The following is a 27,843-nucleotide window of genomic DNA, read 5'->3' on the forward strand; positions in this document are numbered from 1 at the left end:
GCAACAGTTGGCCTTTGTCACCACTTGTTGTTTTAAGTTAGTTTGGTGTATCTGGGCCATTACAGTAACTCTCTGTCTAAAACCATCATCAGCTTAATGTGTTTTATTTGTTTGTGTCATTAAAATAACTAACTAACCAACAACTTTGTGTTTAGTGCTAATTAGCACAATAGCATGCTAACACTCTAAAATGAGATGGTGACCATGATAAACATCACCTGCTAAACATCAGCATGTTAGTTATAGCACGTTGTCATTGACATTAACATTAATTTCAATTTCATTATTTCATTTACCAAAAAAACAAACATGACACAGTATTTTCTTAAAATAAGATTTTTAATATTACTTATTATCATAAAGATATATTTACACACTTTACAGAAATAGAAAATAAAAACACAAAGCTACGCATGAAAGGAAAAAATAAAATAAGTACTCCAAGAGCTAAAGCTTATCTTTTATAAATTAGAAACCAAAAGTTCAAATATGTACACAGTATTTCAACCATTTCTGATACACTTGTTTTATTTATTTATTTATGTCATTTATTTTTGCCCAGTTCAACATCAAAACAGAGACAGGGACTGTACATTTGGCCTGGTGAGTAATATGAGCACACACCATAAACAGAATATAAGTTTCAGGAGTAATACATTGTCTTTTAAATGGTATCTGCTTGAGACCTAGTAACACTGTTGCGATGGCGTATTAGCCTACAGACTGCATCTCTCCTCAGATTGTTCTGAATGTCGCTGTTCTTGGACACAGTGGTTACATAGATGGAGAATGTGTCACAATCAAGGCAGGAGGGGCCTGTGCTATTCTGGGTGTAGGAAGTCTCATTTTGAGGCTCCAAGATAATGACAGATCTTAGTCATTTCCCATGGGAGATAAAATCTAGTTATCCTGTGGATTGCCCAGCCGGTGGAAATGTGTGAATGCATTGGATTGAATATCAGCCACTTGATCTTGCAGACACCCACTCTGAAGGCCAACATGATACAGTTTGATGGGCTGAGAGATTCACAAGGTAAAATCATGGAATGTGTTGTGTGCCAACTCTGTTTCCATTTCCACAATGAGTGAAATGTTTGAGTTCAGTGTCATTTTAAAGGAATTTTATCTGGTAGAGAACTGAGTATAGAGTGACAGTAGGATAAAGAAAAAAACAACAACATAAAAACCTTGTGTTTTTCTGTGATCTTTTTGTGGGGGCGGGGGGTTGTGTCTATAGCTATTGGGATACAGAGATCAATGGCTAAGCTAATATTTTAAAACCTGCTGCTAGCTTATTCTCATCTCCACCTGTAACACAAATCTATCTCTCTGCTCATCCCCACTCCTTACACACTCCCAGCCAAATGCATTTGGACAAAAAGAACTAAACACAAAGGGGCAAGTTCTCAGAACAAACATTTTTCTACCAGGAAAACATGCTAACAAGTGCATAGGAACATTACTCAGGCCTTGTGATGGTCACAGAGAAGAGGAACTGGAGAGGAAACATTGAGAGGATAGGAATCGTTTCTCTTGTGTAAGCCTTGCTGGAAAAGACCATTAAGGAAAATGGTTTTGCTCCCCGAGCATAATGTATTGGTTTACCATTTCAGTTTGAGCCTGGACGTGCTTGTCCTTCCACACCACAAGGCCCATTAACCTGATGTGCAGGGGAGGGCTGTGGGCTATGATCTACAAGAAAAGAATGCCTGAAAGCTTTCACGTGTCCACGACATATTGTGCTGCAGACTACTTTTCTATTTTGTTACATCCACAAAAGATACAGCTTTTCACACTGTATTCAAAAAGTAAGCTTTGGACAACCAGCTAGACAAGAATCAGACAAAAAAATTGTCACAATACACTGGAAAACCATTCCATACCAAGAGACTCTTGTTTTCAGGGTGTATTTTTCCAGCAGCATAATGGAATTGCAAAAGTGCAGCCTTGCAAACCCATACAGAGAAGTTTTGGAGCAAAGCCACGTCTATTTGTTGGGACTAGTTGACACCGGAGGCTTTGGATCAGTGGGATATTTGGCTTTTGATTTTTTTTTTGGATTCAACTGATAACCAGACAGAGATTAAAAAGAGTACTTTACATAAACATTGGTTTGCTCTGGTCTCTGAAAGGGCAGCATGGCTGGTGCAGATGGTGAGGATACATTCATGAAGAACAGTGCGGATACAGACGTTGCTCGGCTCCGTAACAATAACTTCTGAGATGGGGAAATATTGATTTGAACCCCCTGTCATGACCCAGTCTACTTGCAGCATCCCAACTCCTGTGGCTTTGAACTTCCATCCCCAGCTCATATCTTCCTACTATCTTCCCCAATAATACATGAGACATCCTGAGCAAAGCTGTCTCACTCCCGAGGAGCATTAATGAAATCTACATCTCTGTCTGAGAGGGTATGAAAAAGTAATGGTGGAACTGAAATTATTACTCTTCACAGTGCCCTAGGATTTAATACATTTTTAATCAAGGTGATCTTGGCTGGGTGGATTACCACTGTGATTTTAGATGCTCTCTTAATAAAAGCTTCTCATGCTGGGACTGAGAAGACTCTAGTTTTTTATTATAATATTTGCATGAGACATGGCGAGAGGGAAAATGTGTTGGAAATCTAGGTTAACCTGCCAGTTGCTTATGTGGTCAAAACTGACTTGGAATAGGAGTCTTTGCTGATTGAATCGCAGTGGATTGAAATCAGATTTAAGAACAACTAGGAAATTGCACCGCACACCTAATACACAATGAACGATTGTAAGGTGGCTGCCCTACAGGTTACAGTCCTAATATGTTACATGGTTACACACTGAATCAGCGGGGGTTTGAGGATTGGAAAAGGGGGGAAGGGTGTGGTTTCAGTCTAAGCCAATTTAACAATGAGCTCAGACTAAGTGGCCCCGGCCAGCCTTGGGGAGATCCATCTGAGAAAGATTAACTCTAGGATTTAATGAGCGTAATGATCAAAGCCACGACCACCTGTGCTGTGGTAGGGCAGACTAGAAAGGCAACTGTATCCGACATAATGTGGGGAAAGGACTAGAAAGGACTGAATCTGGATACATGGCTATATTGGTGAATACATAGAGGGAGAGTAAGGAAATATACGAAAATATGCTCATATAAGCTTTAAATGTACTGTATGTTTGTGTTTTGTTAAATAAATGCACAAAATAGACTGCTCTAGTACAAGCCTCTATCACAGCACCCTGAGAAAAAAAGAAATAAAACTACTTAACACAGAAATAAACATAAACAGTAATATATTCCAGTATGATGGAAAAGGCATAGCATTTCATTAGTGAAAGATTTCGGTCAAAGGGTCAAACCAGCCTTATGCTGAATATTAAAACAGCCAGAGCACTAGTGGTAGGCTGATCGTGTTGGCATATTAACTGAGCTGATATTTGCTTTGAAACTTCTTCTTCTTCTTTTTTTTTTGGTCTAATTTAACTGTCCTCCTCGCTAACATTGTCTCACATGGGATTTCTGTTTGCAGAAATTTAAAATGCATAATGTGTCAGTGTATCAAGACTTTAAACAAGAGGTAATGTGTTTCTCCCTAACCTTTCATTCCTTCGATCCTGGCAGCATTGTGGAGAAGGTTATTATTTGGCACTTCATTAAAAGGCGAGGCAGCCCGTCGGTGGAGCAGACTGCCCCTGCCAGTTAACAGTCGTGTAGAGCAGCTGCGCAGGGCAGCAGTGTGGTGAGAAGGCTGGGGATTGGGGACAGGATTGGGATTGGGATTTGGGGTCAAAGGACTCATCCAAGGTGGGACATGTTACAGTAACCTTGAGCGCGTCAGTAAACCCCCCCAAGGTGTTAATGAGTTCAGAAACACCAAAATAGCTTTGGATTAAAGAATCTCCTAAATGAAGGAATTATTCAGTCACTTAAATAGATTGTTTCGACAATATGTGCTCTCTTTTCAGTCCAACTTTACTTTGCATGTGGACGTACTGTCATTAGGAGGTACAAAGCACCATTAATAATGATGATTAAACGATGAATGTAATGCCATTCAAATGTCTTGCTCTTCCATTTTGAACACCTTGAATTCCTTTTCGCAGCAGACATCCAGAGTATCATTAGTGAACTTAATGTTGTCAACTATTAAAACTGACATTGCCCTTCCACACAATCAGCGCCCTCTCCCGCTAGTAAAGCCGTTAAGTAGCTACACAGCAATGAAATCAGCGGCTGCAGTAACCTTGGATCTGAGAGATGGGAATACCACACCGTGGAGAAGTGACAGATGCTTTAAGACTCAGATTGTTTTGACCGGGCTCCCTCTCCACCACATGTCATGCAAAGTGTGTGAGACACTCAGGAGATCGCTATGATTGGGCTCTATTAAGCAAATGATAGGAAAATTGAAAAAAAAAAAAAAACACTTGGGAGAAGACAGAGATAGATAAGTAGTGAGGGAGTGAGAGTAAGAGAAAGAGAGAGACAGAGAAATAGAGTCTGATAGCTCGGGCTCCATACCCCACCCACCCCCCTTCCCTGCCCCCAATTCCTTCTAGAGCTGAGGGTGAGCGGCTTGTCCTGATTTTTTTGTGGACAGAGTTGCTTGAAGAACCAGCAGGTGCTATGGACATCACTCTTCAGGCTGGGCAAGCGTAGGCCCTTCGTTGCAAGGCCCCCCAAGGCAAAGGAAGAGCATAGAAATCAGAACCTGGGGGAGGGCGCTCAAAGCAGTGCCTGCAAAACAGGAAAACAACAAAAAAAGTGCCATCAGCATGTGCTTTTTTTCCCCCTTAAAATCATTTCATGCGCTCTTCAGATATTTCAATTTCCTCTCCAATAAGGATGCCCCTCAGGGAGTTTCTAGCAGAGCTTTCACTGTGTTATACCCTATGTTATATCTTGCACCAGCTAGGAAACAGTAAAGATCCTGAACATGTTCCAACCAGATTTCATTGTCTTTGATGGAAAAGTGCAGCAGGGAGTAAGAAAAACAATTGTAGCATATCTTGCTGAAGAAAACACAAGCACATTATTCTACGCTCTGGGCACTGCATCTCTCCTTAACAATGAGGAAATCTTTTATCTTCCCTGGCCTTTTATCTTCTCCTGTTCTGTGATAATTTTCCAAGATTTCAGATGAGTAGTGCAGTAAGCTTTGTTGCATGACAACAAGCTTCATTCACTGATAAGAGTCTGCCTTTGTTTCAAGATGGCATATTTCCATGGTCATGTAATGCCCCGAGAGCTGATGTTCCGTATATCTAATCTCCATTGAGTTGTTGTTTGTTGTCATCCTTTGTGTTTTTGGGTCTGCTGTATGATCTCAGTGCAGCAGCCCCTTGAAGTCGCACTACATCACAGTCTGAGTGTACGGGAAGAGTTGCAGACCTGCAATGAAAGACTCATTCACTGAGCTTACTCACAGTCAGGGTCTCAAAGGGTTTTTCATAAATTCCCTCCAGCTTTAAATCTGTAATATCCTGTCGTCTTTTAGACTGTCACTGGCATGGCTTAGATCCAAGACTCGTAATGGCACGTTTGGATCTGAGTCTACTTTAAATGCTCAAAGAAGATGACCCGGGTCGCCATCTTTCTTCTCAGAGTCGCTCACATCTGGAATGTGTAATGATGAAAAGTCAGACTTTGCGTCAGGTGTCTGAGGGAATAAAAGATGAGCTGCTTTTGACACTGAAGTGAGGAGATGTTGCTAAGTAGTATAAAGTTGGTGGACTGACACTGTCAAGTTAATCATTGTTCTTAATCTCTACTCAAACAGCGCAGTAATTAAGTTCAGACCAATAATGACATATCCACATACAGTCTGTCTGCCTACGAGTCGCACCAGCCCTCAGCTGGATATCTCCATTGAACTCTAGCTTTGATCAAACAAAATGCATCTCCAGCTGCTTCCAGAAGGTGTTTTTCCCATCATCAGCTCAAAGTGAAGAAGAAAGCAGGAGACGTGAGGAAAAACAGCCTTAAATCTCTTAGAGTGCTGTTGGATGGGATGATACTAGATAACAATTAATTCCTTCAGTCAGAATACATCAAACTGAGGCATACAGAACAAACTGGGGCCGAACTGTGAAGACCTTACTCCTTAGAGTAGAACTCCTTAGATCATATAATCAGTGACGGTTGGTAGCATTATCACTGAAGCCCTGTCTACAGGTATACAGATATTTTTGAAAACGGATATTTCCCCCTCCTTTTTAAAAAAAGAAATATAGTCCATGCAACCTCTGTTTTACAATATATCTTTGTCCACACAAGAACGCAAAAAGTAACCTCAAACGCTCGCCTGCATTAGCTGCTTTTAGCAGTCTCCCCTCATCACAAAGGTTGTAAAGTTTACAGGCTAACGTTGCCTTTTTAAGGAAGGAAGGAGCTCAAGTGATGCTCTGGACATGCTGAAGTTTTACTTCCATTACTCATCAACAACAATCCCACACTGCAAAGTTTCCTACCATCTGCTGGTTCAACCGGGCCTGATCCAAAAACAAAATTTCTGGTGGACTTTAAACCACAGTTGATGAGATGGACCAAATAACATTGAGCCTGAAGTTGTGCAGCAATACTAAGCTTATGTGTAAAGTAGGCTTTAGACTAGCAGTGCTAACAAAACATTAGCAAGCTGGTAGTCCACCATTGTTGTTTCTAGCACATGCTCATTACACTAAGCAACAATGGCCATGCGTGAATTGAGGAGATGATGTCATTGTTTCTGTGTTTGCACAGATGTACAATATCTGGAGTTTTGAAAAATCTGCTAAAATATCTTCTTTTTAGTGACCCAAAACTCAGAGAGGCCAAAACTTAGAGGAAAATATCTGTACATGTGTAGACAGGGCCTAGTATGCTGCTAATGGACAGCCTGATTCCCAGTGTGGTCAGGTTGGGTAAATTGGCATGTTAAGTGAGGAAACCCTTGAATGAGGCGAACTATGAACTCAGGAAGAATGAGAGGAGCCGGAGTGGGAAGCTAACACAAAAAGGAAATCTTCAGCGTGTTGTGGTTAAGGGGTGTTTGCAGAGACAGCATTGTGACTCACTGAGCCGTCACTTTTACAGAGCTTCACAACTTCCTGTAGCTCCCCGTATTTGTGGCCAGCATTCTGGCGCTGAACACTGAAAGCACTGACCACTCAACTCGCGGAGAGGATTCTCACATTTTATTGGCAGACTGAGGAAAGCTGGAGGACCCACGTTATCCGTCAAGTGCAGGCTGCCCTGGCTCGGTCCTTAGTCATTGTTTGCACCTTTGTGCTGAGCCTCTAGAAGTCTTTTCAAAAATACAAAAAAACTATAATGATCAAAAATTCGCTATAGATTGTAAAACCTCTGCGGCTGCTTTAGAGAAAAGAGCTTCCAAACGTCTAAAGCTTTGATCTCTTTTCCTTAAAACTGATTAACCATGCCCTGACACTCTCTGGCTGCAGCCCGCTCTCACTATGGCTTTAATTTATGGCGACCCTCTGCAGGTCAGTGTTGTATGGTCGGCACCTCCTGCGGGGATATTGTGTCTTGGTGAGTTTCCCTGTCTTTCACAGCGTCTGGGAGAGACATGTGAATGGGTCTTGTGCTTCTTAATGCAGGAACATAATTGTACTGCTGATGCCCTCCATTCACAGAGATGTGCTAACATTAGCAAGTGCAGCAAGTGCAGCCAGAGTTTTAATCTGTGTATACTGTAAATTTCATCATCTTGTTTAATTAGTTGAAGTATGTTTTAGTTTCTCAATGGAGCTTGATATGTTTTTATAGAAATACAGAGTTTGTTATGGTTCAGAAAAGAAAACCAAACTCTGAAAAGGTGATAAGGAAAATATTTTCTCTGATTTTGGTTAAAAGAGCTTTTACACAACGTCTTGTTTTACTTGACAGCAAGTTAAACATTCCTTCACGAGTAAAAGAGGTGCCACAAGGAAACCCAACTCTACAAAGTATTATCTTTAGAAAAAGGGGGTTTAATTTACTTAATCAGCTGGAGAGAAAAGATTTATGCTAGCTGAACTGACTCAAAGGTTCAGTTTCTAAGTATAACTGTCTCCAATTGAGGAAATAAATGACGTAGCCTTAAAACCAATCTCTGTTGTACTATGAAAGCATGCAAGCTGGTAGGCTAAAGTCCAATAATCTGTTAAGACATGCACTTATTTTCAGTGCCAACAATAACATCCTTGTGTTGGAGTTCAGTCTGGCTGCAGAGTTTCCAGTGTTCCTGTAAGAGTTCGAGTTTCCCGTTCGTCATCAAAAAACATCCAAACTGATTCTGCCAACAAAGTATTTTAGGACTCAACTTCATATTCCTCTTAGAAATTCCTCTATGAAATTGTGTTTCCTCACTAGTCAGCAGTTATGTTTTAATATTTCGGGAAGTGCTTTTGCTCATATTCTCATGAGAAACAAGTAGCTCTGACTTGACAGAAAGTTGGACAGAAAGTTGGTCCGATGCAGCAAAGATAGACTGTTTCTCTGAGAATCGACTTGACCATGTTAGTATAGGTTTGATGCTGTGCTTGGCCAAACAAACAAACAGTGAGCGTCATTTCACCCTTGGCTGCTATAAACCCACCTTGCTCTAGAACGGCATGGGCCCCTTGTGGGAAAGACGTGGCCGTGGGCGTCTCCTCTTCCAGCCGGCTGGTCTGTGGCTCTGACCGGCCCTCGCAGGGTTTTGCTGGACCACTTTTCTCACCGTAGCCGCCTCTTCCAGCTCTCTGCCATGCTCCGTGGAGGCCATGGGACCTGGAGGACACATGTAGAGGAGAGACCAATTAGATGACCTCCCATGTAAATGTGTTTCGCAGCCTCTTCTCACCCACAGTATCACGTTTTGATTAGTCCATCAGTGCCTATGGAAAATGTGTAGCGAGATCTAAAGGGGGATCACAGTGGTAATGGATGAGGAAACAAGAGACATGTATAGATAAGTGTGTGTGTGTGTGTGTGTGTGTGTGTGTGTGTGTGTGTGTGTGTGTGTGTGTGTGGGCCTCTGTAAGCCCACCCAGCATTATAGTTCATCAAGCCAGTGTGATGGAAGTGAAGCACAGCAGATAGACGAGAAACTCGAACCCTTGTGTCTCATGTCTCTGTCACTCTCCTTCAAGATTACAAACAGCACCAGACCTTGTGGAGGTGCATCCTGTCACAAGATTAGAGATGAGTTTAATAGCAGCGTGTACGTGTGAGAATGTGTGCGAATGTTTTGGGCGTGTGTGAGTGCATGTGTGTTTGAGAGTGATCCCAGATGTTCCCAGTCATCTCTCAATAAGTGTGGCCTGATCCACCTAAGCCCCTCTTTTCCAAATGGTTTGGTCCACATTAAGTGTCTCTATGACCTTTTAACCTATCGCAAACTGACACACCTCCTCTTGGTCCTCCTTTCTCATAATTTTTTTAAAGAAAGTTTTGCGGTAATACCTTACTTGTAATGGGATATTTAACATTGGTGATCTTTCACACTACAGCCAGTTATTTAAGTCCAATAAAAGTTTAATAAGCAGAGCAGGACTTTTTATTCAGGAATGTAAAAGTGGTTAACTATCTCAGTGGCGAGTCATGGAATGTATAAGGGATAGGCACGTGTACTCGAGTACTCGATTTGGACGTCAGTTATCTGTTTATCGTAAAGAGTATTTGCCAAAAGTAAACATGACTTTTATATATTTTTTTACCATTTGAAATGGTTAAGATTTTATTTCACTGTAGAGCTGCGTGTAGTTTATTGCTTCGCTCAGCCTCAGTCTTTCTCTGTTTATCATGTGACCACTACTGTGGGAGTTTGCGCTCCCTGTCGGGGAATATTTAGTGAGAGTCCACCTGCACACAGACACCCACATGAGGCGGAGATGGTCCTTCAGTGCTGCGTCTAACTTATGCAAGCAACAGAACATTCGCAGATTTTTCTTTTGTTAACTTTGTATTTGTGGTTCAATAGGCTAATTCAAGCCAGGTTGTTAGATAAATGAATTTAAAATTGCACTTTTTTCACATTGTTGGCCAATTTTTGAGTACTTGAGTACTGTGTAATGATTAAATGCAAGCACTCAGATACGGGAGTTACTTAAAATGCCTACCCCTAGTGTGTATTACTCATACAGTGATGCATTTTTAATTTAAACAATGAACAATTAAATGTACATAAACTTTAATTTATCTTATAAAGAATGTAAGTTAATGGAGCTGTGTAGATGCGATTAAAAGGAACTCCCCACCTCCTAAATAACCACTTCTTTCAAACTCCACACTTCTAGTTTGTAAGTTGCAAGACCAAACTGACATAACTCTGTTGACATTATCAGTTTTTTTTCCATGATTTCATTGGTATAATTGGCAGAGAACCCCTTTTACAGCGTACCTTTCTCATTTTTGAAAATTAATAATACATCCTATTGTCTGTGTTTCTCAGACTTCCTCAGACACAAACTAACCCCCTTTACTCAAAAGACACTACAAATCCCTTTGGGCATTTCCCGTCAAAAAGCTGATTGACATCACTCACAGGGGGTCATGACATTCCTGTCTCCTCTTCTCAGAGACACTGGCACCATTTTTAGAATTCCCAAGAGAATGACCTTCCTCTGGTTTATGAGGATCCGGGGTGAGGACACAGCTTTAGATAAGTCAGCCTGTCGACTGCAGAGGTTTGGAAAAGCGGAAAGTATACTGAGGACAGCAGTTGAGCAGCTTACAAAAGCCATGATGATGCAGGGTTCCCTGGTTGCTTAAGACGGTTTTCATCAGTTAGTGTGTTTAGTTGTGGCAGAGTGGCGCTAATACAAGCTGTAATATGAACAAACCACAGCATTAAAAACCGTCTACTGCATTTAAAGTACTCACACTTCTGTAATAGCCAAGATCAACTTGTTTGAATGGAGGGCAGCTTGTTTCAAGAGCTGAATTCAGAACACCATTAGGAGCAAGGCAAAGTCTGTCTGCAGCCTCTCTTAATTATTGACCTTCAGCTGTGGCATATTGAAGACCTTTTAAAAGAACAACTCTCCATAGAAAAGGAGGAAAAATTGAAGTGTTTCTGGCCTTCAGGATTAAATAATGGTGAACTGCAAGACTCAGCTAGACAGCTTGTTGAATGTTTTCGATGTATATCCCTGAAATGCCAGACATCTCAAGTTCCACATCCACACTAATCTCCTTCCGCAAGCACATTACACACTATATTTGTGGGTGAACAGTGGGCTAATTCATTTGCAGCAGGGAAAGCCTCTGTTGCATATTTCCGCATCTAAAGCCCATCTTTGCCTCTAGGAGCACTAATCTGCGCATTATCCTTTTGTTATTGTTCCAGATACGCTGTGAATGAGGGACATTGACACATTCTGAAGGCTTTCAGCTCACTTTTTTCAAATCCGGGGGTTAGATGTGAATATACTTAGTGTTTACGTATTATTGGGTGGTCACTGCTCTTTTTCATCCCTGAAACACTGTCAGCATTTATGCGCAGAACACACAGAAACACAAGGCTGCAGTCGCCATTCAAGGTGTTGATACGCAGGGCTGGGGAGTAATGGATTACAAGTAACGGTGTGACATATTTAAAATACGAGTGACTGTATTCTTTTACAGATACTGTACAGTTTAAATTGGTGGTAATCTGAATACAGTTACTGACATTAAAGATAGACTACTTGAAAGGATTACTTTATTTGTTTTTGTTTGGCTCTAACATGGTGTTTTAACTGAATGCAAAGCAAGCAAGCATCAGTTTTTTCTGTTGGAATTAGAGCTTCCGTGATTAGATGGTGATGAATTGGTCGATTATTGTGAAAATGACTAGTAGATTTATGAAAATAATTATTAGTTACAGCCCTAATTGGAAATGAATGCAAAGCAAGCAAGCATCAGTTTTTTCTGTTGGAATTAGAGCTTCCGTGTGTTTGTCTTTTGTTTTTATTCCTGTTGCTTGTTTTAAAAGCTGTTAATGGATAAAGAACGGTTGATATGTGAAGTTGAAATGGGGGGTTATCTACACAGCACCTCCTCATTTAACTACAAAAACCAAAATAAGGCTGCAGCTGGCTGGAGGGAGATTCCCAGGGAGCCGAAAGTTTGATAAATGACCACCGCTAATACATTCTGTGTCATTTCCAACAAATATCATGATGTAAAACATGTGTCTGTTTAAAAAGTACAAATGCAGAAAGAACAAGAACAAGTACGTGCCCAGCCCTTTAAAGTGACTGTGTCTTCAGTTGAGATAGGTACATGGTTTGTTTAAATGAGGTAACAGGAGTGCATATTTAACTGATTCAGTGCGGACAGAGAGCAACGCTTGCTTGCTGCGACAATAGCTGGGTTTTCATCCAAATGTATGACAAATTTTAAGCGAATTTTGTGAAAATGCGCAAAAGAAAATGCGAATTTATGCACGTTTCCATTTATTATTGTTTTGCGAGTATTGGGAGTCAACAGGTCGAGCAGAAGGTGGCGCTTCTCATGAAAAATAAAATGCAAAAGAACACCCGTAGAAGAAGAGGGCGCCGTGAGATGACGTCATTGAGAGCGTCTCATGTCCACAACTGATGTAAACAATTACCGGCACATCCATGACTACGACGAGATGGAGAGATTCCTTGGGAACTTCTTCTATCAGCGTTGTCAGCGTAGCCTACATAATGCTGTGATGTCTGTGTTGGTACACCAGGCAGCGCACATGATGCAGCGGTATTCAACACATCCAGTCTATTCAGTTAAGCTGTGAAATAGCCTACACTCACCTGACACTGGAGTGATTACCTCTCTCTAAGTTCACACAGGTGTGTGTGTGAAGTAGAAGTAGGATTCAGTAGCCTACGTCATTGTTTATTCGCTAAATCTGTTTTCATTGCCAAAAGTCGCATTTTCCTAATATCGATAAGCTGACTTTTCCACCCCCTCCAAGCGTAAAAACTTTTTTGCGATATTTCGGCCCTTTTTCGAATTTCTGGTGTTTCCATTCAAGTTTTTTTTCGCAATTGTTGAAAATGTGAATAAAAATAGGTGGATGGAAACCCACCTATTGTGTAAAATTCACATGAGGCACGGATTTCCCATAAACAGTGTTCAGTGTAGCCGCCACAAGACAATGGCAGAGGAGATGCACAGCCAGGACACTGTTGTGTGTTTTTGACCTGGGAAGTATACGACCCAGGCAAAGGAGCGAAGTATTCCAAAAGTAATCCAAGGTATTTAGAATACATTACTTAGTTTGAATAATCTAGTTACATTTTAGGGCACGTATTCAATTATCTGTAGTAGAATGTGGTTTAAAAGTAACCCTCCCTGCACAGTGTTCAAAACAAAGTAGTTGGTACACTGTTTCATTCAACTAAATCTGAAGACAAAAGTTGTTTTATCTGTTTCAAACGGTCACAGGTGGAGGTGAAATGAAAAGCCTGACATTATTCAAACAGGGATATCGGTGCAAACTTCGGTCAGAATCTCCTCGGAGACATTCATGGTGTTGCACTCAGTTGTATGCATGAAAACGCGCCAGCAGTAATTAGGTGAAAAATGAAAAAAGTGTTTTAGAGAGAAGTTAAAATCCTACCTACTTTCTCACCTCCACACACACCACCGACTGCTGCACAAAGTGATTGTTGGTTTCGCAAAGTTACATAACCTGTCAGATGCACACACGTTGGGAAGGACACAAGCACTTAAGTTAAAGCATACTGACACATTAAATGTCTCACAGTGATACCTGCAGTAACTACAGTGCTACACGGCACCCAACTGCAGCTCATGTTTGAGCGATGGCTAGTTTAAGAGGTGCTGCAAACACACGCATGGAGTTGCACTCAGTCGTTATACACACACACACACACACACACACACACACACACACACACACACTGCAATGCGAGATGGTAAAGTAATTGTACCTCGGCTCACACAACTCATCTGCTGTTTCTCTCACAGGGTGGCTCAGGCTGTCATAACCCAGGTCCATAATGAGACAATTTAGATGTCTCCTGCCATAGCAAGCTGTCAGCCACTGCTCAGCACTGGGGCTTGAAGGGAGAACATCTCGTGATTCTCCTGACAAATCTCAACCCATCCAATCTGGCTACAGGATAGAAAAGTGTAATGAAAGCTGCTAAAAATAAGCCGGGCCCCAGTGATAACACTGGCAGTATAGATTAACTCTTGCAGCCTGTAGGGAGAGCATCTCGCTGTGACAGATATGACGTACAGCAACAGCTAGCATTGTGTCTCTACCCATCTGTGGAGGAGCTCATATAGATTGAATGTGGCAGCATCTGTTGCATCTGGATAAGAGCTTTTGATTGTTTCTATGGCAGGTTTATCATTGCTTAATGCATATTTCATCTCCATAAACAAAGATATTTCCGCTATCTTATTGCTCTGAAATTGGATCCAGTCTCTATAGTATCTCATTTGATCTTTTCCCATGAGAGATTCCCATGTTTACGTTTAGCTGGTAAAACAGTAAAATTGCAGGATAACATATGTCTTACAATAATAAGCTTCTTATCTCTACTTCTGGTGACCTTGGAGCCCTGGGTTTGCCCTCTTTCCAACAGATCTCAACACCTCTTCCCCCACTTGGTAATTCCCTAATTAAAGTTTAATAAAGGGGGAATTTCAGGAATGCCTAGTTATTGCAACTACTGCTGCTGCAGCCTCCTTAAAGAGACAGTTCACCTCAAAATCAAAAATGTAATGTTTCCTTTTACCTGCAGTGCTCTTGATCAGTCTAGATTGTTTTGGTGTGCGTTGTCGAGTGTTGGAGATATTGGCCATAGAGATGCCTGCCTCACGTTAAATGTATTTGAACATAAATGGCACTCAGCTTGTGGTGCTCAAAGGGCCAAAAAATGCATTTGAAAAACTCCACAGCAATGTCTCTATTTAGAAATCCACAATAATCCACAGATCTTCTTGTGTGCAGTTTCATGAAGGAACAATTTTCCCAACACCCACCAAACATATCACTGTACAGAAGGAAGCGTGCGTCTACTGCTAGCTCACCTAGCACCACTGAGCTAGCTAATGTTACAGCTCAGGTAAAGAGGACGCCATTAAAGTTTCTATTCGTTATTCTGGAGAGAAGGCTGACATCTCTACGGCTGATATCTCCAAATGTCTTATTAAATCCCGACAGGTAATTATTAACAAAAAGACGGAATATATTTTAGATTTTCTTTACCAAAGTCCTTTTTACAAACTATAGGCTTTAACGTAGACCTCTATTTGGGTAAAAGTTAGATGTTATTGCCTCAAAGGGACTTATTCTTTAAATTCAAAATACTGCTGTCAAATATCTTATAATGACCTTAACACTGCCTGTAAGCCTTCAGCTCTGTTCAGTCAATAAAGGAATCGTCTCGAGTTCACTGCACATTAACTGCGTGAAAGATGGACGGACACATCGTCTTTTTGTAATAAAACAGTCCTTTCCAGTTCTGATCTATTCAAACAAGAAATCGGACAGAACTTTAAATCACATAGCCTGTTAAAACTTCAGCCGAATAGTATGAATTGTATTTGTTTTTTCGCTCAAATACAATACCATGAGTGCTCAATAATTTTTAGCCAAGCATAACTTAAACAAATTAATTTTAAGATACATTCCCTACACATACCTGGGTAAGAGACACACAGAGCCTGCATTGTCAGTTTGAAGTGTAACAATCCTCACAGTTTGGAGAATAAACACTAGACTAGTGCTCACGTTGCAGTTCAGCAAGCTAGCCCTTACATTAGCTTACAACGTTAATGTCAACAATGAGATTCTAACATGTAAAATACACAACATAATCAGTTGTCACAACCTCCATTTCACTGTCATTATGTTGGCTTTGACATGCCAGTCACAACATTAATAAAACATAATAATTTAGCATGAAAAGGAAGTCGAGCAAAAGCTGCACCTACTGATCTCAAAACCAAAAGTAAAACAGACAATTGAAAAAAGAGACAGGCACTAAAAGAGAGGGTAAATAAAGCACAGACAGTATGGAGAAAATATCATGTTTGTTTCAGTAGAGACCCAAAATATAAGTATGAACCTGAAAATAAGCATAATAGGTCCTCTTTAAAAAGAAGAGGAGAGATAGAAGTGGTCAGGCAGAGAGTAGTTGACAGTGTCACGGACTGGCCAGTCTCCAGACTAATGATGAATAGCTGGTTGCCTGCTCCCTGATTCCCCGCCCTAGTTTCCCCACCACCTCCTAAGGTGATATCTGTTATGTTGTGTTTTTCAAATGGCCGGCTCTCCGTCTTATTATGGCCCAGCGGAAAGTGGAATACTGACAGCTTATCCCTGTTGATGCTGCAAAGAGTCCATCAGTGGAGCCTGGAGAGATTTACATCTTCCAGCACTTGTCCGTCCAGTCAGGGAAGAGAAATGGCTGTCCTCTGGTTTAATGCCAAGTTCATCAACTGCCCTCATGGCTGGCAGGAGCAAACTGTATATCACAGCGCTCAGTGTCAAAGCAGGAACACAGACAGCATGGCAAATGGGCCAGAGCTGCTTATTAATAGTTGTAAAGCTGATTTGTGTGTATTGACTGCCAAAACGACCACATAACAAATGTCTGCACTTGTAAATGCAGCCACAGCATAATGGTTTTTCTGCCACTATGACATAAGAGATTAAACTTTACCAGCCTGTGAGTCTAACTGTAGCAACAAGTAAGCACAGGGCTGTGTTCACGGTTTAGAAGCTGTTGCATCAAATGTAAACATGCACAGTCAAGCATGGCCACCAAAATGTAATCCTTGCTGCGTTTAATTTTCTCTGTGTCACTGCAAATTGATTTGCTGTCCTCTTGAATCTTATCTGTTTGTTTACTCGTCTTGCTCATCACTCACAGTCACACTGATTATGAATCAATTGCGTGCAATCTCATTGATCCATTTTCTCGGTTGGCTGAGCGTCTTGAAAACATTTCATCTCTCCTCTGTTTCATAACTGTCCCTACATCACTTATCTGACATTTGTGCACCATAAATCTTGCTCATTGCATTTTGTGCAGGTGCATCTTGATGTCTAAAGAACAGCAGGATGGGAACAATTCAGTACTGAAATAGGAGGCGTTAACCACACATGTGCCACACAGTTTGATTCTACTTTATAACTTGGCATCAACAACCTTATAAATGATCAAAGCTGGATTGGTAGTTTCTTTCACAGGTTTCTGGGATGTATTTTGACTTGCTATAACATTATTCTATGGATGGTTGGTTGGTTCATCACTTTGGTACAGACTCAAATATCTCAACAACTATGAGATGGATTGACATGAAATTTCGTACAGAGTATCTTGTTCCCCAGAAGATGAAACCTACTGACTTTGGTTATGCTCTGAGATTATTAAGACATATAGTGCAGACTTTAATGCTCCCATCTGGATGAAATGTAAAGATGTTGGTGATTCCTTAACATTTACAATAGTGGTTTAATTTGTGTATTTGTTTGTAAACTTTGCTATTGATATTCCTGTCATCCTCCTGTCAGCCTCAGCTTTTCTTTGTGTTTAGTGCTAATTAGCAAATGTTAGCATTACGGATGTTAATGTTAAACATTGATCAGTGAACCACCGTGAATGTTTTTGACCGGTTACACATCGATCTATAGGTACATCGTGCTACTCTTCAGTTTACTGCACTGTGTACAACCTGGTTCTGGTAGGAGCTAGCTAGCTAGCGGCACCCCTCACTGGGCCATTAGTAACGTTGTGCCTTAAAACATCCATTGTTCTGACTCAGCAGCGTTGCTATGGAAACATTGTGCCCACCCTCTGGTCTTCCGCCAGCTTGCCCTGTTAAGTAAGTGTTGACTATGTTACCACCATTGGCAGTGTCAGCACAGTTTGTGATGCTAACATAGTAAACAATGCTAAAAGGGTGGTGCGAAATAAAGTTGCCTACTTCCTGGGGTGAGCTGGGGGCAAAATGTTTTGTTTTAGCTGGATTACTGGATTGTAACTGGAATGTAACTGGATAACAATAACATTTATTTTGTAATTTCATTACATAGCACGTTAGCATTGCCATTGTGAGCTTGTTTGCATGCTGATAGTAGCAGTTATCTCAAAGCATAACTGTAGCCTCCCTGTATTATTTCTATCTGAACTTTCTGTTAGCACTGTGATTGGACTGAGCCCCAGTTAAAGCTTGCCCTCTTTTTACAATTACATGTCATGTTCACATAGCATGAATGATTCCTTACTAACATTTTTCAGAGTAATGGTGGATTGGATTTCTCTTGCAAAAATAAACCAAGCACTTAAACATTAATGTAAAGACAACAGCATTATTTGTGTCTATATGGGAGGTAGTTGTAGCTCATTATGTGAGTGTGTAATCCTTATGGGTAACAGAGCAATATTTGTGTTAGTGGGAGAGAGGAAGAATAAATACCCTGGTGTGTGTAGCCATGGTTATTACCATGACGTTGGAGGAGCAGGCCTGCTGTCTCCATCGTGTGCCTCCCTCCTTCATTCACTAAAAGTAGCTTTAGCTAATGAATCCTTCTATAGCATGCCATTACCACAGACATACTAACCCACACAGCCAGACAGAGACATGTCATGGCCAGAGATGCTTCCCACTGCATAAGCACATTAGGGGATCAGGATTATTTAGCCATGGATGAGATGTGTTAATTGTGCCAAATACAAGCCAAACATTCTTTTAACCTAGAATAAGCCCCAGCCTTGCTACAGCATCGTACTGGGGATTTGCTCGCTCCCTGATAGCCTCCCCACACATTCATCCTGCACATATGGAATGATGCCTAACTAAAGGAGGCAGTCCCTTGTTGTTCAGCTTTCACAATCCAACATTTAGTGTCGGAAATGCTGCTTATCGCATGCCTACCAGTAAGTCTGGGCCTTGGCAGAAACTGGTACCAATTGCTTGCCGACTTTCAGGCCACGTTACCATGGCAGCCACCATGAAAGGCGCTCAGTTTGGAGCAAAAAGAATGACATTGTCAGCTGAAATCGACCAGGTTCTCAATTTACAGATTTCACTGCACACAGTCTGAATCCCTGATCAGCCCTCTGACTGTGACTGTGATGTTTTTAACCTCCTCTCTGAGCCACCACACTTGGCCTCCGAGTGTTCCTCTCAGGGGGGGTTTGTTTTGGTCGTGAGCACTTTCTTTTATTTCTGTCAGGGACTGTTTGATATGCAGCATTGTTGTGCTGTGATAATGCTAGGCTTGTGGCTGAGTTGAAGGCTGGCTTTGTCTACACAAACTCCAGTGAGGAAACCAAAGTGCATGAAAAGTTGCTCCCATTACTGCAGCATTTAAACTTAACCCCTTGTTCCACCCAGCTCTGAAAACAACCCCCCACTCTCAGCGAAGGTTCAGAACAAATTAAAAACAAACTGTGCAGCCCTCTAGTTTCTGGCTTTCTGCAGATGTCCCTTTGAGTCAGCCAGCCGCCTGTGAAGTGTGGTGCTATATATGCTCCTGAATTAGAGAGTGTATGAAATGATGAGGTGTGAGACTGCGTACTCTGCTATGATCAGAGCGCTGTGAGTTCAAAGGGCCGGCAGCAGCATTGAGCCAGCTAATAAAGCCACTGACTCCCCTCACCACTTGACTGCCTGTTGGTTTATTCACAATCCCACTCCAGTTGAAGGGGTGAATTTGTGGCTACAAGGTTACTGCAGGTTGGAGCCTACTGAACACGAGCAGTCAGAGAAGCAAACATAATATAACTCCAAAGGGAGATTTCTTGTCGCAACTTTTCTCGAGGAGTGTCAAAACCGAGGGCAGGAGCAGGAGAGATGCTGGTGCTGCTGTTTCCGTTCACAGCAGCAGGCTAAATCTCTGCGCATGGCAGGTACAGTAGGTAGGTAAGGCTACCAACCATTGCCCTAATCTCCAGAGATTGCATGTCAAGGGCAAAGGGATCCTCCAACCATCCGTTTCCATGGGCACGCTAATCAGATGTGAAACACAGCCCCCTCCCTCTCCTGTGTCATCACTCCCCCCATGCTGTGAACCTGCGTGCCTTCTCCCATTTTTAATGTGGGAGAAAGAGAGAGACAGAGAGTGAGAGAAACGTCACTGTGCAGGGTTCACTGCAGCTTTTAATGCCTGAGGGGGCCATCGCTTTTCCCCATAGCATATACGGTACTATTAAAGGAAGAATAGCAGCAACATTGCATCAGACTGTGTTACCTTTCAACCATAAAGAATGAAAAACAGTGGCTCCCACACTTCAAGCTTAGCTGGATAGATTTATCCAACAAAAGGTGTCACTGTTTGATATATTGATCAGGATATGGCAAATATATGCTGAATAACATATAACAACAGCAACTGATGTTTGATGCAATGAGCTGTGTTACACTGTAATGCATTGCATCAGACAAAAACTCATTAACAAATATTCTTAGTTTGTAATAATGTTTTCCTTATAAGTATTAATGATACTCCTGAATTGTAGGGGTTGAACTGTGACCCGTCCCTGGTCTGTATGTAAAACTAGTGCGAGGAAGGTTAAATGCTTTGTAGCACAAAGAGCAACACTGCAGCATAGACATAAAAGTGTCTCTAGTAATAGACAGACACACAATGAATTCGACAATGATGCATTTTTTATGATATATATAAGAGGGGGATTTCTTTGTTCTTTGTTTTGCTTTTAACTTTTAACTTTTAACTTTACTAGCATAGTTTTTTATTCATCTATAAAGCTTTGACACAGATGCTTCCACCCTGTGTTTCATCCCTTGTAACTTTGAACTCACACAATCTTGGTACTCGCTAACAGAATAGGTTGTTGTTCCACATTTCCTTCATCAGAACTGAACTAGGAAAACTGTCATTCTCTCACAGTGCACCTTATACATGGAGTGATCTGCACAAGACCTTAAACTTTGACTCTCTGCCACCATTATGGCTGTTTAAATGCCTTATTTCAGATCTTGTTTTAATTGGTTGTAAATGCTGTTAACTACATCTACTCCTTAGCAAGTTTATTACCCCGTATTTCACCTTTTAGCTGCAATACATTTGTTTTTATGTATGATTTTGTTTCTTTTTAACTGGTTTGCATGTTATCTGTTTATTTGATCTTATTTTAGGTTTGCTTATTAATTGTTTATTGATGTCTGTTAATGCTCGGCATCATTGAAAATAATTAGCTTCCTCAGTTGACTTCCCGAGTCTTTAATAAAGGTTTGAATGAAAGAATGAACTTGTAGCCCATTTAGATTATGTCTAATGAAAAGTGTCTGCTAAAACAGAGTTTTATTATTTATGTACTGAGCATATGGTGCGCAGGAGAGAAGCATTCCTGGCTTAAGGTTATGCAATGAAATGTAGTAAGCAGTTCTGTCACATGTATTTAGTGAAGACATAAAATTCATGAGGATTTTTACTGACAGGTTTGGCTGCTCTGCTGCAGGTGAGCTAAAGTTTAGTGTTTATTGGCCCTCTGCGTTAACAAGGTTTTCATCAGCTGCTAGGATGAACCGTTTGCCTGATGTGGAAGCGTGTTTATGAATTCCCTATATTGTTTTGCTCTTCTGTTTTTACAAACATCTGTTCATGTTCAAGGGGCCCTGAGAGCAGGGCGGACTCTCCTGAGCAGTGTATGAGACAGAGGGACACAGCAAGGGGCCCTGTCCTGATCCAGGAAACAGCCTGTGGGGAGATCCATGCTATTAGTCAGTGGCAGATCATTTGATTGACCAATGTTTAAGCGTGGACCTGTACGTGTGAAATAGTCTCCCAGGGAAAGTAACATTTGTGATCAAAGACGGAGCGATTGTGATGAATTATGGATGATTTCATAAATGAATGATTTCTGTGTTGTCACTGAAGGGCCCCACTTCTGTGGAAGATGGAAGAGATGTTACATTTTCGAGCATTTCAATTACAGGCAAGAACATAAGGTGCATGACAGTTTGAAACCACATGAGGTGCACCGCAACATCCTATAATTCTCTGAGAATAAAGTGACGTGCACATCCTGTTGCCTAAGGCTTGGAGTTTAGGCAGATCCCAGTGGGGGCATCACTAAATGAACCCAAAATCTACTAAGTCCCTGTACACCATCCATAGCCCCAATCCACACTGCCATCCTCACAGCACTGAAATCCCTTGTCTGACTTAGAACAGCCTAACAACAGCCAGCTGTGCAGCGCTTTTAGCCATACATTATATGAAATCTCTCTGATCCATGATGGCGCCTATAGAGGCTTGACGTTAATGGTGACAATACCCCAAACCATATTCATCTGATTCTCTCACAAACGTTTTAGCTGCTGTGAGTATGAATTTCTACCACAAATGACATCTCTAAAGCAATATGCAGAAGTCATATTTTTCCATTCTGGGTTCCTACAAATTGAGCATGAAAGTAATTAAAGCACCTGCATTCCTAAAGACCACAATATTTATTCTGCGGTCTGGCAGCCCGTTAATAAAAATGTCCATTTAGATCTTGATCAGGAATCTGATCTGCCAGGACTACCGCTATAAATGTAACACTTAATGTTCAAAAAGAGAGTCATAAATCACTTTAATATTGGTCACTGGTGGAAAAAAGAGCGGTTTTTGAAAATATCTGGCTCTAATTAAGTTGTAAGGAGTGCCCCGGGCCTGAGGATAAGGTCTGGTGATCACATGAGGTCTGTTTAACACAGGACCCCCTTCCACACCCCCACCACCCCAAACCTCCAGGTTGTGCCCTCAAAACTCAAAGGGGGGTCTGGCCGGCAACAGGCATATATACATAATGAATCAGAATGGAGTCAGAATTTAATTTACAAGTCATTTTAGTATATAGCCGAACAGCCGTGAAGTGTCATTAGTAAAGATGGACAAGATCACCAGCTGTGAGTTTTTAGATGTAGCCGTGACTTCCTCTTCATTGGAAAGCTTACACAACCTCTCAGCTCCCAGATAGCCTCTCTTCCTGTCCGCCCTTTTTTTTTTCTGTCCCTTGGCCCGTCTTTTACTCCCCCTATTGCTTTTTTTCCCCTTCACTGCATTCGCTCTCAAGGGAAGATCTAAGTGAGTAGATTTATTCATTCAAAGGGTTCTGAATTACATTACAGCAGCCCAGCAGTCACATATGCCAAAGTCTTCCAACAGCTGAGCTCTCTGGGGAGTGTTCGCCCAAAGGTTAGCCTTATATCCCTACCAAATGAGTTATGATTTTTCACTAAATCTCTTCCTCAACTCCCACCCACTCCAGAGCAATTGTGGGTGTCATTCACCAAGCTCATGTTGGGTGATATTATACAGATGCGAAGTGGTTTATCACAGAGAGCCTTTAAAAAAATCTAATTGAAACGTACATACAGCTACACTGACTTGCATTTTGTGACCCTTACAGGGGTGGGTGCTATGGATAAAATCTTAATAATTGCATATCATAATAAAGACATATTTTGATCAAAAAAATTTTAATAGATGTTAATATTGGTCCAAAATGTCTGTTTTTGACTGATCCAGAAAATTAAATACCTAACAAATAAAAGTACTTCATCACATTACACGTCCTGCTACCACAGTGAGCTAATGCCATCAGAACTGGAAGAACTAAAAGACGTCCCGTTATTCCGACTTGGGAGGGTTCAAGCATTATTCCAAGATGGCTACCCCCACTGCTAACCTTGTAGACACACCATTTAAACAGCTTTAATTTGCTACTATTGCAATATTTGTGGTGGTTCGCTAACAAGTGAAACCAGATACAAACAAATTGCTCCTTTGAATTAGCTAAATGGATTATATTGGTATTAATATTGGATTTTATTTAGATGTACTGCAGCTTATTGACCTGTCCTGATATGATTCCCCCTTCGCTAAACAACATGACGTGAAAATGACATGCAGTAATGTATCCAGAAATATGAAAGGGTTAGCTTCCACTCTATAAATAGTATGGCAAGCTGACAGATTTATATCATCTCACATTATATACTGTCAAACGCCCACTCTTAAACCTAGACAGCATGGATATGTACTGTGTGGAACAACTATTTAAAAGCTAAACAAGAGACAGAGCAACAAGAGACTAACAAATCCCTCTTTACTCACATCCCAAACACAACTCATGGAGTGTTTAGTGTGTGTGTGTGTGTGTGCGTATGTGTGTGTTGTCTGCAGCAGATAAACTCCACTGATGCTGCAGGCTGCTGGCTCTATTTCCTCGTAATGCTGCATGAAGAGGAAATCCAGGTTCCTCATGAAAAGGATTTCATCTGACCCTCTGTGTGTGTCTGTGTGTGTGTGTGTGTGTGCATGTGTGTGTGACATAAACCCAGCTGGTGCTCACAAGCTCCTGTGCCTCAAAAAAAAAAAGAAAAAGAAAAGGCTCTGTGATTCTCCATAATCCCGTAATAACCTTTCCACCGCTCCCCCTTTGACACAAATGTTTGCCCACTGTTATTATGTTATGCCTGGACATCTGGAAAAGTTTAGCAGCTTTTGTTCTCTCCACGACCACCATAATCACGTCCACAGGCACAAACACCTTCTTTACATTAGAAAACCTGGGATTATGATTTAAAGCTTCCTGGTTACAGTTGGTTTAGATCTTTACATGTTGTTAACAAAATAATCACACCGAGCAAGGTGGCGTTTTATGCCTCAAGGTGCTTTAATGACTGGCTGCATGTACTGCAGGCCTCCTCTTTTTGGCTGTACTTTGACCCGTAACATTTGGTTGAACATGTGAGCGTGGCGGGCTTCAGTACAGTATGCATGCATGATGGTGCCACAGAGCAGCCAGCCCCAACAATACATCAAAGTTTAATATGGAATAATAGCACTGCTGACAGCTCTCATAAAATCGCCCCCCTTCCCAAGCAGACGATTTCTCTGCCAGATAATGGCTCTGATCCGGGCCTCGTGCCCCATTCACACTCACAACTGGCTCACCTGTTCAACCCAGGCCTCACAATTACACCCTGTGTGTGTTTGTGTGTGTATGTGTGTGTGCGTATCTGAGCCAGCTGCTATTGTTTTTATCCAGTGCATCCCTAGGTGCAGATTGGCAGGGTGTTTTCATAGTGGGGAAAAAGGAAGCTTTGATATCTTCCACAAGGCTGTGACAGAGAATGTTTTGAGACTGTTTATATACCAGTCTTAAGAGTTACACGGGGAGGAAGAGTGATCGGCTTCGGGATGAATTATGGATACCACATGTCTAAAGCTGGAGCCCACTCTTGAGCCAGAGTGCTTTTCAAGGATGGGTAATTGAAGTGCGCTGCTAAAGGATGCTAATATTACATGGAGAAGGCCACAGCAGCTCTTTTAGTGTACTGAATGAATATTGTAAGTAGCATTAGGTTGTTGAGTTGAATTGCCTGTTGCACTAGGACTTCTTGCTAATATGCAAATGCATCCATAAATACAATCATGCACACTTCCCCACCCTATAGCAGTCAGATTCAGCTCTATATTCATTGCTTCCTGCAAGTGCACACACACATGCTGTCTCTGTCTCACTCTCTGTGCATCTTCTCTCTCAGACACACATGTCCACACACAGATGCCTGAAAGAGAGAGAAAGCCCACTGAACTGGAAAAGCGTTTGTCTCAAGATGAAAGGCTTCACACCCACTGCCTACATGCAGAGCCTCTTCCGACACCTTCCCGCGACAGCGCATACTGTAGCAGAGGCTTGTGCTACGCAGACACACTCCAGCTAGCATCCCTCCCCACACCCATCAACGCCGCAACACACTTGCATCCCCTCCTCTCTTTCACTCCCTTTCTCTCTCTTCCTCTATGTCAATGGAGCTCTGATACTACAGTAGCAACCAGGGAACAGAGAGGCACATAAGCGGCATGACTTGAACAACGTTGAGAAGGATAAGCTCCCATGAAAGCCCGAGGCACAGCAGCCTTGTTTTCCCCGTCGCTGGTGTAGCACGGTGGGCTCTCAGGCGTGGAACATGCTTAGCCACACGCAGGGCGTGAAAAACGACACTGACCATGATGCTAGATAATTGCTTCCCATTTACTCATGTGCTGAGAGCCTCAGACAAAAATAGCATGTCGCTGTAACGAATGTGCTGGGAAGCATGGGAACTGTGAGTGCTGTGGCCGTGGATCGATACACAGAGTGGACAGCATCTAGCAAGCATAAAGTCTACACAGCATCTTACAACCACAGTCTATACAGCACCTACCAACATAAAGCCTATACAGCATTGTACAGTATATATTCCAAGGCCTATATCTTCTAAGATGTAGTGTAGACAGCGTCTTATCATCATAGTGTATCCTACATCTTTTATCCTCTGTGTTATACAGCATCTTCCACATGGATTAAATATAAACACAGTGTGTCTTCTGAGCCACTGTAGTTGGTGGGTGGGTGATAATCCCAAGAATGGTCCAGACATTTACACAGGCCTAAGTGTTGTTTTTTCACACCACAATGTTACCTGCATCACATCTGCAGACTGCCCATCGGTCTCCAAACTAAACCCCCAGCCACATTTCTCAGAACCCATTTACTCCCATGAGCCACCAGAGACGAATAGCCCTGCCCCTGTGTAATTGTCCCAAGCCAATGTTTTTGTTCCAAATATTAGACATTTTAGGTCCACACTGGAATTAATATCTAGTCCAACAATGGCTCCAGAGACGCAGCAGCACTTTACGGAAATTTACTGTGACAAGGAATCAAGACTGAGCCCCTCAGGAGACGATCCATGCATCTGGGATCTGTGTTCCCCTCATTGATGCGTACAACAATTACAGTCCTCATTATCATCACCACAGGAGGCACACATGCATATATAGGTGCTGTGTTGCCCCTGCTGCACAATCACAGTCATGTAATAATCATATAGCACTTGGGTCAGATGGAATACATCAAGCCATAAATTAATCTGATTCACTCCACCTTACAGAACATGTGCCATGCATATCTTACATTTCATAACAGCCACAACAGTCACCCATACATCCAGCGTTATCTATCACTCAGGCATAGCTCCACACATGAATGTCCATCAACAAGAACCTCTTAATATTTCATCTCCAAGTCTTACAAGCTTACATCAAGGTAAGGCAGGGAGGAAAAAAGGATCAATCTAAGCTAGAAACCACATTCAAGTTTACCATAAAAGCCATGGCAGTACAATAGCAGACAGTATAACCACTGCAGTGCAGTACTGTATACAGCCAGGTGCTGATATTCCTGCCTTTTAGAGCCCACACAAGGCTAACCATGCTGGGTAACTGATCAACTACAGATGCCTGCACGAGCACAAGGCAAACAGAGAGAGAAATAGAAAGCAGAGGGAGACGACCGGCGACGAGGCTGGCCGCTCCTGTACTCACCAGCACTGGCAGAACACAGCAGAGACACCAAGAGCACAATCACCAGCGTCAGGATCTTCACATTCATTTCTGCACTCCCCTCTGGCTCTCCGCTAGTCACTCGCTGATATACTGTAGTGGTGTGTGTGTATGTGTGTGTGTGTGTGTGTGTGTGTGGATGGGAGGGAGGGAGAGGGGGAGAGAGAGCAGCTGAGCGAGCAAGAAAGAGAGAGAGACTGTTTGCTGTTTGCTCCCCTGTGTGTGTGTGTGTGAGAGAGTGTGTGTGAGAAGTGAGTGTGTCAATTTGTGGGAATATGTGTGTGGTGGCTCCCTGACTGTGCCTGTGTATTTGTCTTAATACGTATTTGTATACGAGTGTGTGACAGCGCCACTCCAAGACTGAAGGCACGTCTTTATCTGAGCTCTCCCACGGAGGTGTGTGTGTGTGTGTTTCTTCTTTTCTTCTGTCAGAAAACCGGCAGCATGAGCCAAGTTCAGTGGAGCTGTGAATGTGCTGGAAGTCAGCTTGCAGGTCTGTCTGTCAGCGTGTGTCTCTCTCCGTGAGAGTGTGTGTG

The 27,843-nt window shown here is 41.9% G+C and overlaps 1 protein-coding gene across 1 annotated transcript; it reads right to left on the reverse strand.

The window, feature by feature from the left end:
• Positions 1-408: 408 nt before the first annotated feature.
• Positions 409-27,843, reverse strand: apln (apelin). Its single transcript, XM_050042724.1, has 3 exons — positions 27,290-27,843; positions 8,561-8,733; positions 409-4,719 (listed from the first exon to the last, which is right to left on the reverse strand). The coding sequence occupies exons 1-2, from the start codon at positions 27,354-27,356 to the stop codon at positions 8,567-8,569; spliced, it is 234 nt and encodes a 77-aa protein (XP_049898681.1). The 5' UTR covers positions 27,357-27,843; the 3' UTR covers positions 409-4,719; positions 8,561-8,566.

This window comes from Epinephelus moara, chromosome 4 (genome assembly GCF_006386435.1).
Source record: "Epinephelus moara isolate mb chromosome 4, YSFRI_EMoa_1.0, whole genome shotgun sequence".
Lineage (NCBI taxonomy): Eukaryota > Metazoa > Chordata > Actinopteri > Perciformes > Serranidae > Epinephelus > Epinephelus moara.